Here is a 20,602-nt window from a genome sequence, read left to right as displayed (position 1 = left end):
TCTAAGTATTGCTATTTCCTTCTCCAAATCTCTTGCTTTGACACACACAATGACAGCAGTAAACCATCTGCACTGCACCGTGTTCAAAAGTTTTCATTCTCCCCCTGCCTAGCAGAAAGCCATGTGTGTTACAGTAGTGCCATACTTACTGTGCAATGTCTTTTGTAGATACTGAGACAGGATATTCACTGTATTCATCCCTAATCTATTCAAATAGGTCACTCAAAGTTCAAAGTTGCACACACCACTGCCAGACAGGGTATCTGCAATACAGTATTTTCTCGAGTGCTCAGAAAACGCACGACAAAGGTAGATCTCAATCAATGTGACTATAAAAAAAAGTAGACTTAATCAATGCAATAACTATGTCAAAGCCTGAACCTTTTGCCCTCCTGATCTGTAGATCTATATCTTCAGTTGTAACACCATGTTAGTGAAGCACTTTTCTAATGAGACCTAACCGGAGTGGAAGAAAAGAAGTGGCAGACAAAGAGATGGTGAAATATTTCAGCAGCTAGCATCAGGTCTGAATAAAAAAAATATTTTAGTCCCTCTAACACATGTGATCAGGGGTAAAGACTTGCCAGACATAATTCCTACATGCCAGAAGAACAGAGCTGCTGCTCACTTTAACAGGGCAGACACAGAGATGAACATGTAAACAGTTAAGCCTAAGAAATTGCGTTTTTTAAGTTTTAGAAAAAAGCTATTAGCGGGCTCCTTAGTGACTTAGGTGTGTGTTTCTTTACCATTCACATCATGGAAAACTGTCAAGCCTGCTGAATACATGAACAAGTCAAACAGAACAAAGCTATCGGTCCCCTCTCAAGTATCCTGATGCTTTCCCAGGGTGGGAGGAAGAACAGGTCGGGTGCACTACAAAGCACCCACTGCGTGTTTCTCACACAGTTTCACTCAGAAAAGTGGCAGGAGTCCATTTTCAACTCCTGTGCAGGTATGCCAAGTTTATAATTTAAAACACTTCTTCCAGTCTCCAACCTTGAAATTCCACTATGGGACTCCAGCTATTTCACCTACTATTTGCAGCTGTTAAAAAAAAGCACTTCTGCAGATCAAGTAATAAGTTTTTAATCTGTTTTGCCAGGTTTGCATCAATTAATAAATTCTAGTTGAAGTCTTACCTCTAGGAAAATCCAGTAGAGCTCGCTTGCAGCACCACAAGCCAGCATAGCTAACAGAAGTGAATTACAACAAAGGCTCATTTTTATCACTAGCTCAAGCACTTTTGACCTTTAAATCATGACTTCTATTCAAGTTAGGATTGCACTTTAAACTCATTAAGCCACTTTCTAGGACATACTATGTCAGGGTACTTCATCACAATTTCTGAATGTGTGCCTTGAGTGAAACTTTCCAATAGATGATGCAGCAGGAGAAAAAATGCCTGAGGTTATTCAGTTTTTTGGCTCCTTGATCAGTCTCCTTAGAGTAATATGGTCATCATGGAAACATTCTGCAACACTGACTCAATAGTATTTCAACATTTAAATGTCAGAAGTGGATGAAAGCGGTATTGTGCAAAAGCTCTAACAACTGTTATTTTAGAAAGTGCTTTATCAGACATTACCAAAGCTGTACTTCTAAACAAAGCAGTTTTCTTGTTTTACTTGCATGCTCTAATGCTCCCCAGACAGCATTTTTACTAGTAGGCAGACATGTGAAAGGATTCACTGCTTCAAGGTGATAGCCATTTCACACTAGACACATGCTAATTTTGATAGAAGCACTCAAAAAGCTGAACGCCTCATATCAAATAATTGGACGTGTAGTTCGGCTAAAAAATTTGCACATCCTTTTCCCAAATCCTTGCTTGGCCAGTCTTGAGAAGAGCAGATGTTCCTCTTCTGTGGCAGGAGGAGGAAAACCCCAGCTGCAGCTTCTTCTGCTATATCTGCTTCCACTGTTCTGCTACAGATGCTCAAGAAAACCCATGCTACATCTGCAAGGTGCCTGCTCTGTCGTACTGCTGCACGTCCCAGCACAATTCTGCATCCTGAAACATATGGCTAGAAAAAAAAAGAAACTGACCAGCAGAGAAAGGTCAGGAGCTTTGTTCATCTGCCTCTTAAAATGAAACTGAGAAGTGGGAGACCTAAAGCCTTACACGAGTAAGTAATTCCCTCAGTACCTTCTTAGCACACACAGCAGTCAAGAGCTCAAAGTTTTTTTTCTTTGAAGAACTGGACTGGTTTTCATGCCTGCCAGAAGCACAAGCAGCTGTCATAGCACTTAGTTTACAAAAATCATTTGTTTCATCTTATCCTCTCACTCTCTTAATTAAAAAAAAAAAAAGCGGTCTATTTTGGTGTACTGTTTTTAAAGCCCTGTGGAAGGCCAGAAAGCCATTTTCATACCAGTTCATCAATTGCAGGGCAACAGGGGTGGGGAGGAAGTGCCAAAAGGAATTTGCTCTTCCTTGAAAACTGCCAAGTGGTTCTCACACTTTATCTCAGTCTTCCTCCCTGACGTTCCTGTAAGCAAGAGAAAGTTAAGACACAGATAAAAACAAAACATTCTACAAATGTCTTGTTCTGCTTTTTTTGTTGCTGATGAACCATAAGCCTTTGGTATGCTGCAGGCAGAGACAATTTTTAATAACAGTCACCTGCTTGTTTGCATCCTGGGTTACATGAAAGGCCACACAGCACACTCAGCATTAATTATTAATCTAATCATGTTATCAAAGTACCAGCTAAACAGGATCTTCACAGAAGATACAATTTCTCTAGTGACACCCAGTTCACAGACAGCACAGAAACAGAATAGCCAGAGCCCTGCAAACTCTGCCCTGAGAAAGCGGTTTCTTTTGCAACACATGGATCTTGACATTGTAAGTCAGAAGCACTGCATGCATGCATCTTTGAACTTGCTGGAAACCAAGGGACTGATAAAAATTCTGCACTGAAATGTAGGTATCAATGTTTTTAGGAAGCAACAGCAGAGTTCAACCCTACATTTTTAAATCTAATGACAAGACACAAGAAAGGAAAAGTCCTTAAAGATGGACAGATCCAATTCTTTCTGCATTAAAGCAGAATCCAAAAGAAAAACTGCATCAAATACAACCTTTTACCAACATACAGGTTTTGGCCTCGCTTTCAGAAAGCGGAACAAATACAAGTAACAGCTCTACTGACTCCAGCGGATGCTAAGTGTATCAGGAGCCCTTTACAGATTTCAGAGGAGCAGCTGCAGTCTAGTGCCTCTTCCTTGGCATCTCAGGTTATTAAAGGTCAATCTTGTTAAATCCTCCAGTTACCCCTGCGTTCCTAGCCTTTTTTTTTTTTCACTGCCATGGACAAGTTCAATCTTTTGTTAGACATCTTTACAAATGTCTGAAAATGCTGTTTAACATGTTTTCCTAAGAAGCACAATAATTACTGTTGACATTGAAAATACCATTGCAATCTCTGCCAGTAACCACCACAGCAAATGGGTTAGTCCCTGCCAGTTTCAGGCACTGAAAACTCAAGTAGACACCATCTTTCTTACTTACAGTCTTCTCTGACAACAAACAGCTTTTAAAAGGAACACAAGATGCCAGAAAAATTTTGAGAAGTCTCCATGTACTCCTAGTTTCTCTGTAACATAATAAGAGTGCATAAGCCCATGAGTAAATAATCCCTTCTGGAATAAGTTCCTGTTTAAAAGTATGTTCTCTCCTATTACTTCTCACTAAGGAAAAAAATATTTGCTACTAACCATCATGTGATACCACTTTGACCTTGAGGAAGTGGAGAAAATGTTGAAATTGGAATCACAACAGAATTATATTTATTTAGCAGCAGCAGATCAAGGTCTCTCTCTGTGGGGACTGAAAACAGCAGAAATATTAAAAAGCATCTGCCAGCTTTATAAACCAAACACAGAAATATCCTAATAGCATTCCATACTTTACTCTTGCATTTACCAAAACTTCAACTAAAATATAAGCTCTCCCAAAAAAAGATAGCAGTCATCCCACTAGTAAGTATTAAGCGAATCATAAGGTTAGATCAGTGTTCTTGGGGCGGAAAACAAGGGGAAGGGGACACGAAGAGGACATGTGAAAATACTGTAAAAGCATGCTATTAAAAATAAAAAAGTGCAAACATACAGCTCGTTTAGTGCCATCAATACTTTATAAAAGAAAGACCACCACTTTCCCCCCCACCCCCAACAGCTCACGTGCAACAAAGAAGTGAAGAGTTTTGATTTCTGTTTTTGAAAGCAGTCAAAGAGAGTGCATCTCAAAAGTTACTGGCTGTATCAAGTTGACTCTTCCCTATTCTGTAGATGTTAATCAGAAAAACGGGAAGCCCTGAAACCCGTCTTCAGTCACGAATCCCATTGAACTCTGTTCCAGCAAAGAGAGAGCAGCTGAGACCAAGGCCTGGCACTCCTCCAAACATGCTGCAAAGCAAACCCCACATGACCAAGCCTGTACATCACGTAAATGCAGACATGCTCGAGTAAAGCGCACTGTGCTTTCCATGGGCCATGGCAAGGGAGGTGATGCAATCCACAGCTTGGAAGTTGTCAGGAAAGGAAGATGTTCCAGCTTTTAACATCCACCGATGGCGTGTTATTTCATCGCTTTGTTTATTTAACAGTGGAAAAAGAGGTTTGGCACAATGTGTAGATAGATGTTTGATGTAAATCATGCTATTTAACTGTCTTAAAGTAGCCTGGTTGACAGTAAGCCTTTAAAGAAACTCCTGCCACAGAGTGACTTATGATGCATTTGATGCTCTGATGCCTTCTGTAAGACCAGTGACAGGGTGCCCCTTGGGTAAGTGTGGCTGGCATGCAGTGGCATCCTCCATGCACCCAACCAGCCTCACAGCCCAGGAGCAGCCGCCAGGGTCCGTACCCTGCATCCAGTGGCCCTCTACAAATTCCTCCCACATTTAAGCCTCCAGGTGGGGTGTACTTTTTGCACAACTGCAGTGAACTATTTCCCGTTCTCTCCTTTCTCCCATTGCTTCTCCCTATTCCACCCACTGGGAAACAAACACAGCAGTTCCTGAAGCTCAACTAGGCCATGGCAGGGCAATTCCAGTGCAGTGATGGATGCTTGGCTGCAGCAACCACTGCAGCTTTTATTGCCTTCATGTGCAAATTCTGCCTTTGGCCCTACAACAGGCAGACTGTTAGGGAGCAGTCTAACAGTAATGAAAAACATTGGTTTTAAGGCAATTTCATTTTTTACAAGAGTTCCTTTTACACTCTCACTTACTGCACCAAATTTTATAATGCTCCCGTCTCCACTTTGATGGCAACCAACTTTTAGAAATAGTTAGCACCCTATAGATGGCAGAAGAGCTTGAGTTGTCAGACTAGCTTTATCACTTCCCTTGCAGGGTGAACGTACCACTGATAACCCAAGAGCTTTAACAACCCATGTGGGAGTAAGAAGACCCAGGATTACAATACAGGCTCTCATCTTCGCTGCCTCACAGAGTAGGATACTTCTGCACCACAGACATTTATGGCACACCTTTACAATTGCAAGCCTGTGAGCTCCCATCCCAGGGCAGGCTAGCTGTTTGTCCTCTGGGTAGCTGGAAAATTATTCATGCAGTTAACCGTCATCCTACCAGAATAAATCTATACCCAATGCCATAACAACTCACTTGTCAACATTTCTCAATTCAACTTGAATAAAAGCAAAAACCTGCAAGATTCTCTCCCTTTCAAGCTGGTAGAGCTGTTACACTTGCAACTAGTGGAGATCTCTGCTTCCAAGCCAGAACCTGCATACCATTTATAGTTGCTGTAAGCCATGTGAAATCCTTCCTAGCACTTCAAGCTCAAGAGCAGCTCCATTCATTCAATTGAGAGGATTCATTCACAGCCCTTCCCCCAGACTCAAATTTGTCAGGCTCAAAACCCATTCACAGCTCTCAGTCTCTACTTCTGAAACCAATTTCAAGGCCTTAGTTGTCAAGAATGGTGCTAGTGTGCAGTAGAAACAGTGGAATACATTAAGTGTTCAGAGGCCATGTACTGCTGCCACTGCAGAAACAGACAAACACTATCTCACCTCTTTATTTTGCAGCTAACACGAAAATAATTCTGAATGCATACACTGTGGGCAATTACAGCAAGGATATTTTGGGCTACCATTTCTCTTTTTACAAACAGGTAAACTCCATGGATTGTTTTTTCATCTGCACATGCACTGGTATTAAGAGGTTGTCTGACTACCTAATATGATTTGGAACTCCAAAATCAAAACCTTGGCAAGGAATACTTTTTGTTTGGGTTTTAGAGAAAACATTCCTTCACACATGCGACTGAATTAGTTTAGGTTGTACTAATTCAAGAATGCAAGCCAGTTCCTGAACTCAGCTGAAAAACAGATACATCATTTAAATTTTCAAAAAAATAGCTTGAAGAACCTTTTTCCCTGTCAGTGTTAAACCTGGGATTGAAGAGATTACCCTGAAATCTCTCTTCCTGTCCACTACAGAAAGTACATAAGCAATTGGAAGAAACATGGGCTGGAAAACAAGCAAACAGTAAAGCACTGAGAGTCATTTTCACAGCCCTCCCTACCTTGGGTGAGGTGGAGAGAATTTGAGGGTTTTACTTGCCCCTCCTACAGATGCCTGCACATGCCTATTTCTACATCTATCCACAAAAGTAGCAAAAGCAGTTATGGGAGGCTGTCACACTGTCAGCTTCAAATGGTAGTGGCTCCAGAACACTAAGAAGAGGTGATCTCACAAATATCTGAGCTCCTGCATGGTGCATATGCGCAACTCTGGGACGCTGCTGTACTCTACCTCTTTAAAAATCCTTGCATTTAAATGCATGTGAGTAGAAAGCCATATTTCTTAAAGCACGTGAAACACTGCGACTGACAACAATCAAAAGCACCATACAGTACACACACTGAAACACACACCGCCACTACTTAACCAGCTTGGTTATGAGTCTGACCACGTGTTGCTTTAAAAAGCATCTTCCAAATTTCTGTCAGCAACTGAGTCCCTCACAGAGGGCTGCCCGTCATCTCGTGGTGGGGAACACTGTGGTTTTGCAATAGCTGTATCTTCTAACACAGGATTCATGTGGTCTGTAGTGAGCAACATCAACGGCCAAAGCACTTTCTAAAATTACTCCATACCCAAAGATACGAGGTACAAACTGTGGCAGTGTTCTTCCCCAGTCAATGAATGTTGAGATATTTGCACCAAAAGTGATTTTTAAGGGAGCACAGTCTTATATCCCTCAGCAACTGCCTTATCTCATAAAGTGCTTGCCTGCAGTAGCTGGCAGGCAAAAGCCAGGTGCAAGGTCACATCTACACGTTCAGTGAGCACTGACCCTTCCATTCCCTGGGTTGTTTTTCCAATCCAGAACTGGAGATATAGTGGCACATTGATTATTTTGCAAATCTCAACAGTTACTGGACCAATTCTGGGATCTCCAGACAAAACAAGTCGCTAAAAAAAACAGCAGCTAAACAAGTCGTAGGGACCTGGATTTCTATCATCAACAAAGCTATTGCAAAAGTCTCCTGCTCTACAAGCATATTTCTTGTGAACAGTCAATTTCTCGTTTCCCATGCAGTGAGATCCCACCAGGACATACCTATGGGCTCCTCACCAACAGCAGTGGTCTACACAAAGTAGTGTTATAAGGGTCACCAAGCAAAGTTGCTGCCTCAGCTCTTCTGATCTGTGAAGAGCCATTCACATGTCCCCACAGCAGTTTCTGCAAGAGCCTGAATAAACCCTTCTCCCAAAGATCAACAGCTCTCCAGGACGTGGCAGCTGGGAAAGGAGGAGCTCAGCACGTGAAAAGTACACTCCTGCAAGGGAGCTGTTAAAAAGCAGATTCCATTGGCCCAGGTAATTTCCTCCTCCAGTCCACAGCACACAGACACATGACAACATAACAAAACTTTCCGAGTGCTACACTATAGTTATAGCACAATGGGATATGTGCCAGGCAGAACACACCACTTGCTGGTCAGCTACACCAGCAGTGTGACATGCAACCGCCACAGCTCACGGTCCAGTATGGTGGCATGGGCACACAGCGCATATTCCCTGGCACACATTCCGTGATTTATTCCATCATTAACACACAGGGAAGCAAAGGCCTTGGCTGCTCTCAGATGAATAGGAACTACACTCTGACCTACCGAGCAGAGTCCAAAGAGTGCAAAAGGACCTACCCAAATGTTAAGAGAAACACTTAAGCCCTTTAACATTAAGCAAAGGATAAAACAGTGCCCTTCCATCCCACAGTTACTGTCAGAGGTTCTTCCCAACAGTAACTTTATATAAATCCCTTTGGAAGGTGCATACCTCAAGTCCCTCTGGTACCTCTAATACCCACAGCTGTGCTCCTCCCTGCACAACTCAGCCTCAAGCTTTCCTTTGCCATCTTTCCAGATGTTTAAGTTTTGGTCAGTGATGTGCAAGAATCCCTGCCAGACTCCCCTGGTAGCCTGCTCCCCTACTCCTTGCTTTGCTCCATACAGTACCATAACGACTCAGTTACTGATACCTTGATGAGGCCACCTCAGGTTACAGTTAATATTCACTGGGAGCTACTCAGGGTGCAGAATGAAGCCACCAGTTTGACCTGACAAGCAGCTAGTCTTTTGAGTGGAGTATAAAGTCAAACAGACTTTCAAGATAATCCAAGTTGCAACGGGGAGAGTGAAGGAGAAAGGAAAGTGCTGCGTGCCCTCTTGCTGAAGCTGAACCTACAAACTACACAAATATGAGGGCATCAGAGCATGAACTAACTTCAAATTTGTTGCTCTTCTATTAAAAAAAAAAATCACAATTCATTTTACAAGAGAGTGGTGCCAAAAATAAAAGTGGAAAACTTTGGGAAAGCGAACTGGCCCAGAAATGGCTGTACTGTTAGCTTCAGTGCATGCTATGGGATAAGTGCCATATGGTTTAGTCTCCAAAAAACAAAGTCACATCCATCATTACTCAGCAGCATTATTCCGCAACTATACACAGTGAGCAATGACCCATACCATGTGCACAAATTACCTCAACATCCCAGTGAGCAGGTCAATGCATCCTGTACAGAAACTAGCACAAAGGTTTCTCTCTCCTTCAGATCTTACTATTAAGACTTTTCATATGCAAATATGACTCTCCAAGCAATTATTGGATTGATTGATGTCACTGACACTTGCATATGAGAACTCCGGCATATCTGTACAATCATACAACCATCTGGAACAAAAAACCACCCTGTTCAACTCAATAGCTGGCAGTCTGTCTGCTAGGTGAGTATCCTTGAGGATCAAGACATGAAACAGCAAGTATACTGGCTGATCAATGCCTCTGTACACATTGAGCTACTTCAGGGAGTGGTATATCCTGGCTAAGTATGATTCTTCCAAGAATTTCATCTCAAGAAATAGCCTAATTTTAAACATTTGGCCTTTACAGAGCTGCTGCCAGCCGTGTTGACTGGTGCTTTATCAGGTTTAAGGCAGACAGAGAGGGAGATAAGCCAAAGTTCATAATCTACAATGTGTCAGCAGAATATGACTCCCAGAAGAATGCCTTTTTTTATGAACCCATACAAAATAGGTTACCAAGAAGTATCTTGACGTTTTCTGCCAGCTAGTTTTACAACTATATTACAATTTTATGCATTTACCTCTTAAAAGCAAAGCTTTAAAGATTTCCAGTAGTCTGAAAGGAATGGACTTAAAATAGAGCATGTGAGTAGCATTAATTAATTCATGAGCTGCCATAGCTGCACAGTTGCCACAACTTCACTCATGGAGAAACTGCAGCATTAAACCTGTCAGAATTCACTTGTAGCACCCAAGCCCTCGTAGGACTCCGGTACCTGCCCAGGAATGGGGTGGGCTCCAAAGCAACCCTCCATGGTCCCACGGTCCTGACAACTGGAGCAACTTGAGCTTTCTATGGTGCTATGGTACTGCAAAACTGTTAACCTTAACTGAAGCCAATTAAGCACTTCAGGGCTTGACCTTTTAAGCATGTTAAACCGTATGTGCATTTTTACACAGCAGCTTCCAACTGTGATCTCATCCGTGACCAATACCGCAACTAGCCATTGCAAAACAATTTAATAAAAACCAATACAATGAAGCATGCAGGTTTTGGAATGTAAAATGGATTATTTGATTTTCTATTTTAAAGATACTGGAAAACAATGAGGGTTTACATTTTCAAAATAAAAAATGACTTCTCAAAAAAAAATTTTCCTGGATAGTTTTTCTTCACTGTGATTTCATTGTCCTAACATTGAAGCTAAAGCTTCAGTGTTTCACAAGGTTCCTGTCCTGTTGAATGGCTGAGTAAGAAAAGTAAAAACAAGTAAGACAAATGCTGCCAGTTCTGGTTATGAAATTGCAGCATATACTTTGTGAAACAAAGTGTATTCCATTTCACGCAGAGAGAGACAAGGTTAGTAAAATGATGGTTCAAACTCAAGCTTAACGTAAGAAGGTATAATTTCCAAGAAGCCAAGAGAAATAGTGTCCGCTTAATTATGGATGATTATAACCCCAGCCAGCCACAACAGATTTACTGTGAACTTGACTTGAATTATATGCCAAAGCTTCAATCACGATTCAAAACCCCTCAAATCTCTATTATCATTTACAGCATGGTAATTGCACATCTGCAAAGAAACAAGCAACAGTAAAAGCCAAACTCAAGACTGAATCTGACTCTCTGGATATTACAAAGGTAATCTTTGGAAAGGAGGATGTTGTGGTAAATTTTACCTATTAAAATTAACCTAATCTAATATGGCATTAGCGCTAGTGACACTGCTGTTCATACCCACCTTAAGCCTTTGTTATTTAGCAGAAGAATTTCCCAAGTGATAGTGGAAGTGTATTGGTATAACGTCTGGAGAGCTTCTGTTAGAGGCACCCATGGCTACATTGCTTGAAGTGAAAAAATCCCTACTCCTAATTGCCTATTCTTGATTTTATTCTTCTCAGGAGTTCAAGGATACTGGATACCATCCATTTTTCTCTACTTTTTTTTTTTAAATATGCAATAACTTTTCCTTAAAGACAAAAGTAATAAATCAAACTACATATATGAGCAACCAACAATTTGATTTATTGGTTGTGTGATTCTGGGGAGACAGGGGCCAGCAATCTAATAGAACAAAATGTGTTTTTTTCTCCAATATCAAATATAACACCCTATTCAAACATTATTGACCTCTGCAGATATTACAAGCTTCCTCATTGTGTTTAAAAAACAATTTCCTATGCCGTATACATACAACAGATCCTGTGCCTAGTACAGAAGGTATTTGCAGAAGCATCAGCTATAAGCAACAAGATTCTCCTTTCATGTTAAACTTGGAAAGTTTTTATTAAAGCTGGGCTACAGGAAGCAAGTGTGCAAACAGCAGTCTGAAAAGCAGCTGAAAGTACACATTCTTCACCCATTTAATTAAGTCTGGCATTTCAAAATGCAGAGAAAAAACATAACTCCTACCATAGTACTGTCTCAGCCACGGTCTGCTCCAATCTTTTGCTACTTATTGCTTATTTCAGTATTTATTACTCTTCAATATGGGCCAAAACACATTGTGTTTGCACACTGCTGATTAGTTGCAACAGTATTTGCTGTCATTTCAGCAGCTGACAACTGAATGGAAAAACTCACCTTGCTTTACCCATTTCAGTCTATTTATTGTCACTGCTATCCACAGCCTGCTGAATACCAAAAAGTCCTCTTTGTGCATTCAGGTTTCATAGAAGCAAAAAGAAAAAAAAAGCTTGCAACTGTAAACAGAAATCAAATATGTCAGAGAGGAGGTTCTCGCTCCCACGTTTCACCCAGGAAGGCACTGCTGGGAACAAGCAGGCAGCAGACACAGCTCAGGGCAGTTTCACAAATAGCTGCCACACCTGGGGCCAAGGACACCGTCCTGCTTCCACCCACCCAGCCCCACAGCCAGGGAGAGGGTTCCGGGCATCCCACAGGGGGCAGCCCCACTGCCGGGGAGCAGGGACTAGCACCCAGCTGGGACCCTTCCATTCAACAGCAGCAAAAGACGATCCATAAGCTGGTGCCTCCTGCAAAGCTGCACCCCAGCACGGCTGAAGGGCAGGACCTGGTGTGTGCTGCTGAGGTAGCCCATGCCCAGCGCCCAAGAATCCCAAGCTGTGCTGGTCTCGTTTTGCCACAGTTGGAATTACGACCACCTTGCTCCCTCCGAGGCTGTGATCTCACTTTCCAGAGCCCCTAGTTTTGTCAGGCTCTGTTGTGACAAAGAAAATGCTAAAACCATACAAGTACAGAATAGAGACCGCACGCTAACGTGTTTAACCCCTAATCAAGTACACAGAGAGGGTGATAACTGTGCAGTGAGAAGAGATATGACATTTTCGCATGCTGCTGTTTCACCAGGTCAGAGAAGGGGAGAACACCACTGTGCACCTTTGCCACCCCAGCCTGTCCCTGCCACCAGCATGGCCCCTCAGATGGCATTACTTGCCTCCTGAGGAAGCAGAGCTAGGAGCTACACAGGCATTTCTGCTTGTTTCTGCAAGGTTTTTTTGGGTTTTTTGTTTGGTTGGGTTTTTTTGTTTGTTTGGGGTTTTTTGTTTGGTTTTTTTTTTTTTTTTTTTTTGTACATGTTCATTGCTGGGTTGTTTTCGCATTAGTAAGGGTCTGTCTCAGGGCAAAGTCTCATGAGGCAACTAAATTATCCCAACAGCTCACGGTGAAGGAAGAGGTTCCCCTTGCTCTGCCTGTTCCCCCACGGCAGCTCTTGCCACCCAAGAGCACCCCCAGAATCACCACCTTCTCCTCCCTGACAAGCGCTGGGGCCCATACACAGGAGGAGGATGTTCAGCAGTATCAGGCTGCTGCATCAGCTCCACCCGAGACAACCCAACCAACATCTTGATGGGGGAAGCACAAGGCTCCCTGCACTGCAGCACTCATCCCCACCACATGCAGTAGCAGGCATCAGCCATGAACATTACCAGTAAACTCCTATTTCCCAAATTGAGATCCAGAAATGCTTCCAGGTACCTAACAGCCTTGGGAGTGACTGTTCTGGCTGCAAAGTCCCATCACCTGCTGGCAGAGATAAAGGAGTGTTTCTTTGAGAAAACTGCTAAAGGCATGAACCCATATGAAAATAAATACAGGGAAGAGGAGGGGCTTAATCATAGCAGATTCTAATTTAAGTAATTAATGGTAAAAATAACTTCACATTTCCTTGTGAAATATAGAGGGAAATGCTTCAAATGAACTAGAGGACTTGATTTCAAAGTGATAAGTAGCCCTGGGAAGGAGGGAGGGTGAAAAAAGCCAGGAAGATAAATTAGTAATAGTAGTAATAGAAGAGAAAAGGCTGGATTTGGAGACTAAGTGTTATTCCTATCTTGCCAGAAGCCAGCATGTAATGAGTTGCAACAAACCAAGGAGGAACCTTGAGTAAAATCAAAGCCTGACTCACTGAGGTTTTCTGAGATGGTGGAGCTGAACTAACCCCTTAGCAAGAGAGGCTGGAGACTTGCTCTCTCCCCTCTCTCAAGTGTGCATCTGCACCCCATCCCTTTCCCCTTGCCAGCACCAATTCTCCTCTGACCCCTTGATCAGACTAGTCAGCTCACTAAACCACTAGAAAACTAACTCAGCAAAAGAGCTACAAATTTCCTGCCAGCATAGTGAGCTGACTCAGCTGACCAAGGGCAATCTCTTGCAACTGCACAATGAAGGCAACAGGAACATGTGGAGCGGGACAGCACTCTCTGGCAGCAATAAGACACTTGCCCTCTCAAATATGTGAATGGGGAATCGCTCTGCAGTGGAAAGGGGAAGAAAGAGCAAAGGAGGCAAAGTTTGTTACAGAAAACGGGGCAGCATAGTGAATATGAAGTAAGAATGGCTGGTTTTTATATCAACGCCCCTAGGACAAGATCATCGGCAGCTAGCTGCCCCGCAACTGCTAAGTAGGTAGACATCAGTGCCATGCAGTGTTGGCGAGGGGAATGGTGCAGAAACAAAGCCCAGGGTACTATTTTATGGTTGATTCCTGAGTGAAGTACATTGGGTTGCTCTGTTCCAAAGATCCTATGGTTTGTCATAGCACTGAGGTTTCCCAGCTTGCTCTACGAATCAGTTTCCTTTTCTCTACAGAAATTCCTAGGGAAGTCACCCAGCTAAAGTTTAGGACTGAAAACACCATCATCAACAATACAGAGCAGAAGCAAGACACTTACCAGTGGAGGCCAGAGGAATAAATTGAGTACAGTAGGCATCTTTGAAAAATTCTGAACAGACTGAATGTAAAATATGCTTTTTACATACAATAATAGCAGCACTTCAAGCTACTCCAAAAGCACAAGGATCTTGTTTCCTTGCTCAGTAATTATAAAAATGTTGTTGAATATTTGTTTTGAGAACGAAGTGTATATAACTTAGTACATTTGCACAAAGGTGATAAAAGCCCTGTGCACTTGCAGATCCGTGATGCATCACAGGCTGTTGCTTCAAGAGATTACTACTCCTGACCAATGGGTTAGAGGAACTGAAGAAAGAGCAGAGTCCAGGTTATCATATTGCCCTGCCTGCACTTACCATTGAAACACTGAGATGATATGGATCATTAACCCAGTAAGAGCCCAGGTGATTTTCTGCCATCTTAGCAATCTGGGTCATTGCACAAGCACTAGCGCCAAGGAGGGAGCACGACCACACAGCCAGGAACAAAAGACTTTCCCCAGTTAGTCACATAGGCCTGACTCAGCTTCTTACTAAACCACAAGCTCTGGTTTTAGTACCCAGACCCTACTTTCGTTGAAGATGGTCACCGGAGCAACCCTGAGGAGATTGTCTTGATTATCTCTAAACCCTTCTTTGAATTAAACTTCCACATTGGACATTAGTTTCTCATACTGAATGCTATAAAATTCCAACATTAAGTTAATCCAAGTAATTCAAGAAATCGAATTAGAAGTTACATTAGAATATTAGAAGAATGTTCAAGACCACAACAGGCCTGGACTTCCGTATTTAAAGGCCAGATAGAGGTGTGCTTTCATTTACTTACCTTTTTGCTTCTTCTAAGTGGCACAGATACTCATAAGCAATGTTCTGACGCCTCCTCTCATCCATTTCCTCTGCTGAAAGCCTTTCATCATCCACAATAGCTGCAAACAGAAACCCATACCAAGTTACACACAAGTCAGGGGTGATTCTTAGAGCAATTTTACTGAGAACCTAGGCAAATTACTGCAGAAGAGAAGTTAAAATAGTCATCCCTTCTCCCCAGAAAGGGCCTTTGATAGCATGGTGCACAAATATCTAGATCACCAATATGCTGCTGTTCTCTGTATGGTGAATTCCTTGAGTTTCATTTGTTCCAAACTGAGTGTGTATTGCTCTTTGTCCATCGCCTGGTTTGGAGGCAGGATGGAGCACTCAAACACATGGGGCTGAGGCAGGGACCCAGCAGAGTTCCAGCTTACATATCCTCAGAGGAGTTTGAGGACTCCCATGTGGAAGCTCAAAGCAAACAGCGGATGGAGCAACCCCGTGTTAAGCAGAGCCTCAGCAGCAGAGATGAAGACAACAACGCACTGTAAACATGTCTCAAGGGCAGCTTGGGAACCAGATGCAGCTTTAGCAACCAGTGCAACTGCAACAGACTGAGCTGCTTCCCACTGGTGGGGCCGATGAGGGCTGTAATCAAATGAATAAGCTGTGGTATTCACACCCTACTTACTGTTGCAACCACATCACCTCCCATAAAAGCACTCTCCCAGCCTGTCAAGGATGACTCTGTGCACATCTCCAACTGCAAACAACCTTGATTATTAACAACTACTACCCCATGACTGGTTTTCTTCTCTTTGTAGGGTACAGAGGGGCTCTGTGAGCAAATCTACAATTCTTCCAAATGTTTCTCGCAATGAATCTGAAGGACCATCTAGGATTGCTGACTTCTGGCTGAGTTTCAATCACGGCATGTGAGGCTTTTGGAAACAGTCTTCAGCATAAACCAGTAACCAAGTTGACACCGTATTTGTGCTAGCGGCTGTCAAAAGAACCGTCCCTGCCCTCCCTCCTATTTCCCAGCCGCATACTCCCATCACCTCTTGTGTCAGCGCCAGCAATCCTGTGGCTGCATCAGTGAATCAGACTAAGGGGCAGCCCTCGCCAAAGAGTGATGGCTATGAAGAAACCTACTTCTAGGAAGATCAAGTCCCTGATCTGAGCCACTGTGCACCTGTGGGCACGCTGGTGCAGGCACAAGGGAGGGGACGGAAACACAGGGCTGGGCCAGACACTTTCTGTGGCAGCCCACGAGCTGGTTAGCTGAGAACATCAAGATGCACCCTCAGTAGAAAAGAAAAAGGGCCCCTCTCCACCTCAAATGCACTGTGAGGTCCTTTTTGAGTTGAACTGCCACACAGATTACACATGCCACAAGCAAGTTTTCAGCATTTCCCTGACACAGCTGCCTCATGTAATGGGTCAACACCTTCCTGTAGCTGACGGGCAACTCAAGTAAAAGGCACTATAATAAACAAGACGCTGGACTTTACAAGTACATGCATACTTTGAAGGCTATACCTTAAAAAAACCCACCAAACCCCACCCCAACACAGAAATGATCCCACATGCATTTACTAAGGACACAAAAGAAGTGACACTACTCACCCGCGTTTTGGACTGATGCTACCACACATTTGTTAACGTATCATATAGCTGCTTTAAGCTTTGTAGTTTCAGTTTTAATCACCACAAGCATTGATATCTCTCATCTTCCTTTGCTTTTAAGATGGCTCTTCCTAATTACTCAGAAGTTTCATGCACTGATAAAACAAATACCTGTCTTGCTCCGAGTCCTTTTAAGTCTGGTAGCTCCAATAGGTGTGACTCACTCTGAAATGAGCTCTCAGATACTGTAATCAGGCCATCACTTGCTGTGAACCAAAACATCGGTTTGGAGGCAAACATGATATACAGATGGTAAAATACTCAGGCTGGCAAACTGGCCATGGAGGCTGCTCTACTGCTGCTCTTGCCCATGCCACCATCAGCACATCCAGGACAGGCTGCTCCCACTCCCTGACACTGCTCCTCTCCTCCTCCCGGGAGAGGGCCTGGCTCCTTAGTGTGAGGGTGAAGTATTGATGAGCCACCATGCTGAAATTTAATATATCACTATTACTTGTGAGACTGAGCTCTAGGGCCACTTTTCAAACATCACATCACTCCCTCAGCTATGAGGGCACCACATATGAAGACAAGTGCCATCAGAGGAGTCCCTGTGACCATTCTAGTGGGCTATGGTCCTGTGAGCCAGAATGGGATAGCCAATACCAGACCAAGCCTTCATCCTCCACGACACAGCTCCCATGCCCTGCTCCTCTTAACTCATTTACTCCTGTCCTCCAAACAGAACTCACCACAGTCATAAGCAAAGCAGCAAAAAAGGCGGCTTGTCTGAAAGTCAGAGTAAGAAAACCACACAACCCTTTTGATAAGTATCAGTCTAGGAATTTACCTGAATAAGACTAATGCTTTACAATCTAGTCTTCGATCTGGAAATCCACAGGCTCCTCCCATCCTCAACAAGGACATCCCAGATTGAGCAGCCCTGGCTAGCCTCAACTCCATCATTAAAATTATTTGCAAAGATTGATTCAGAGGGCGGATGAAGGCACTGACAGATGTCATGGGATTGTAATAGTTGTTCTGCTTAGGAAACCCTCCAATAAGGAGGGAAAAGGGCAAGAGGCAAGAAATAACTTTTAGACACTGAAAAGTAGAAAACCCAGATCCTTTCTAGAAGAGATACTGTATCAGCAGACCAGAGGTAGGAAATTAGGTTTCTTTTCTGCCATGGCCAAAACAGCTGTTTCTGGGCTGAATATCCAAGCACAGAACAGGTAGAGCACAGGGAGGGCCAACATTTACAGTGCTTATGCTGGGAGGATTCTCTTGCAACACCAGCTTCTGGTAAGGCTGATTACATGCTCTCCCCCTCCAGCACATACTGGCTTCAAAGCTACAGCGCTATCACATCAAATAAGCATTTACAGACACTTTTAGAAACAACAATGACAACCTGCAGGATAGAGGTAGCCTCAGGACTGAGCTGCAGAGGAAGCTACTTTGAAGACTTGGGTCCCTAAAAATCTAGCCTTCTGTAATATATTTTGGCAAAGGCTTCAGTCTTTGTCTAGAGCCCTGCATATAGCTTTCCACAACTTCAGATAAACACCCTATCCATGCATCCACCAATCCAGCCACACCAAATTCAATGCAAAACCAAGCTTTGTTTGAAGACAGAAAGCTCAGTCTTTCGGCCTAACAGGGGAAGTGTTAGTCAGAAGACTGGGAGACTGATGAAAGAACATACACATCTCTGCTCTATCAATAACTTCTTGAGAGTGCTCAACTCACAGTGGAAGAGTGCTGCAATCAAGGATGTTACGAGGCAGAGTGAGCAGAACTGGGCTTCACCTGAAGACATCCAGCCAAGGCAAAGCAGGATCCAGGCAGACAAAATGTTGCAACTGAAAAGATCCACAGAACAAGGTACTTGCAAACTACACAGAAGCTATACAGGAGAAAAAAAAAAAGTCTTATGATTCAGTTGTTCAGTTCTGTGACTTTTGATTTGGAATTAAGAGGAAAAATATCACGTATTCCCTCAAAGAAGGAATGTTAAAAGTATATCTGGACTATTGACGAAAACTAATAAAAATGCCAGTGTAGCTAGCCTAAAAGCTCTCCATTTCAATTCATTTTAGATTTTGGTACCCTGTTAGCCAGCTGTCAACACTTACAAAGCATGTGTGCTAAGACACCAAGTTCCCTCATTATAGATACTCCTTCATGGAAAAACACTAAAGGAAGAGTCTGTAGGAAACACTCCTTAAATTGCCACACCTAATTTTGAACAAACATGAGAAAAGGCTTACTCTGGCACTCAGTATGATGTAACAATTGTCTAAGTATATTCTTCACACAATTGATTCAACGGAAATAAAGTCACATTCTGCTAGCAACTTTTTACATATTCTCATTCCACATACTTCTCACAAAAATAAGCCTGTTTACTGGGGAGTGTTCATAAATTGAGAGACTTGAGTATCTTCCATCAGCTGACATATCACACTTACATCCACCCTCATCTTTGTCTGAAATATTTGTCCCGTGTACCACCATCACAGAAGAAGCAGAACCACCGGCAAAGAGGCAGCTAGAACTAGTGGATGTTTGGGGTTTGGTTATGGATTGCAAAAAATTTCTGATGTTCCATGGTCCAAGACAGCCACTCCAGTTGTTGGCAAATACTTGGCGCTCTGTCTGCTGCCAACCACAGGGCTGCCAACAGAACCCAAGGTGCTCCATGTGCCTACAGTCAACATGGCACAGGCAGCATTTACTGAGTCTGACTCAACACTAGTAGACAAGAAAAACATTTCAATCTTCTGGATATGAGTAAGTTTTCAGAAATAGGGCCACAACTTCTGAAGCTGCAATATAATTACTGAAACTAGTAATCAGCCCAAGTGTGCAAGACCCACTGGAGCCATGACCTCACTAACCTTCCAATGTCTGGAAAGAGATTCAAAACTTCAGGTTCACATAAGATATACTCAGTTTGCACAAGAATTTTGAGAAAAAGTGCTGGCTGTGTAAATGTTGCCCAAGTTCAGAGTTAACCCTCTTATCACAACCATGGCAAGGATTTTGGAGGTCCCAGGGTCACGGAGATAATCCACATCAACGCTGAGCTGACCACATCTCTCCCATTAGTATGTTTATATTTGAGATGTCATTAAATAAGATGTGTTTTACAGGTCTAATTTGCAGTAGTTTTCAAATGAGCCCATGGATCCATGGATTGTATTTTTAAATGAAGCTAAACTTGAAACTTCTATACCAATACGTAACCAAAGAGCATGCAAGAAAAAGTAACATTTGTTTTAATTCCTGAATGCAAATTTATGGAACACTTTACAAGGCATAATTCTAAGTTATTCAAGGATAACAATTCAAGGATAACAGAAAGTTTTTGTTATCTTAAAAAAACAAGGCTGGGAAAAAAATTTGCAAAACCTATAGTGGCATTTAAGGCGTCATTGTCATTCATTTGCACTCAGAAATATGACTATCCACAACAGCTCAAGAACAGCACGTGGCTGTTTCTAGCAGGCAGACCCATTAATAAGGCGTTTGCCACAGACATACCAAAAGACTTCCTATACTGAAGAAGGCAAAGAAAGGAATAGAGGCTTTTATTTTCCAGTGACAATCCCCCTCAATTTCCTGCCACCAGAGACTTTTTCCCATGGAAAGTGAGACGTGAGCGAGGAGGAGGGTGGCTCTTTTGGCACCACAACAGGGAAGCTCAATACACAGGACACAACAGAGCACAGAGAGAACAAAATCCTCTCACAGTGACAAAAAAGAATTTGTAAAGTCAGGATTGAGGGAGAAGAAAAGAGATACATGAGTGAATACTGTAAAATGTTGGAGTAAGAGTTTTTCACTGGAGTATTTGAATTAAACATTAGCTAAACCACATTTGGCAGCCCAAGTTGTTTGCTATCCTGGCCATGCAGTAGACA

At 42.8% G+C, this 20,602-nt stretch overlaps 1 protein-coding gene across 4 annotated transcripts in view; it reads right to left on the bottom strand.

Annotated features, from left to right (window-relative positions):
• Positions 1-20,602, bottom strand: part of IQGAP2 (IQ motif containing GTPase activating protein 2) — a 128,767-nt gene that overhangs the window by 91,405 nt on the left and 16,760 nt on the right. For all 4 annotated transcript variants that reach the window (XM_054184830.1, XM_054184831.1, XM_054184832.1 and 1 more), the window contains exon 2: positions 15,061-15,160. In XM_054184830.1, coding sequence (XP_054040805.1) covers positions 15,061-15,160 — 100 coding nt within the window. The remainder of the gene's footprint in view (positions 1-15,060; positions 15,161-20,602) is intronic.

The sequence above is a fragment of the Rissa tridactyla genome, chromosome Z, assembly GCF_028500815.1.
Source record: "Rissa tridactyla isolate bRisTri1 chromosome Z, bRisTri1.patW.cur.20221130, whole genome shotgun sequence".
Taxonomy (NCBI): domain Eukaryota; kingdom Metazoa; phylum Chordata; class Aves; order Charadriiformes; family Laridae; genus Rissa; species Rissa tridactyla.
This window is presented reverse-complemented; position numbering and strand designations above follow the sequence as displayed.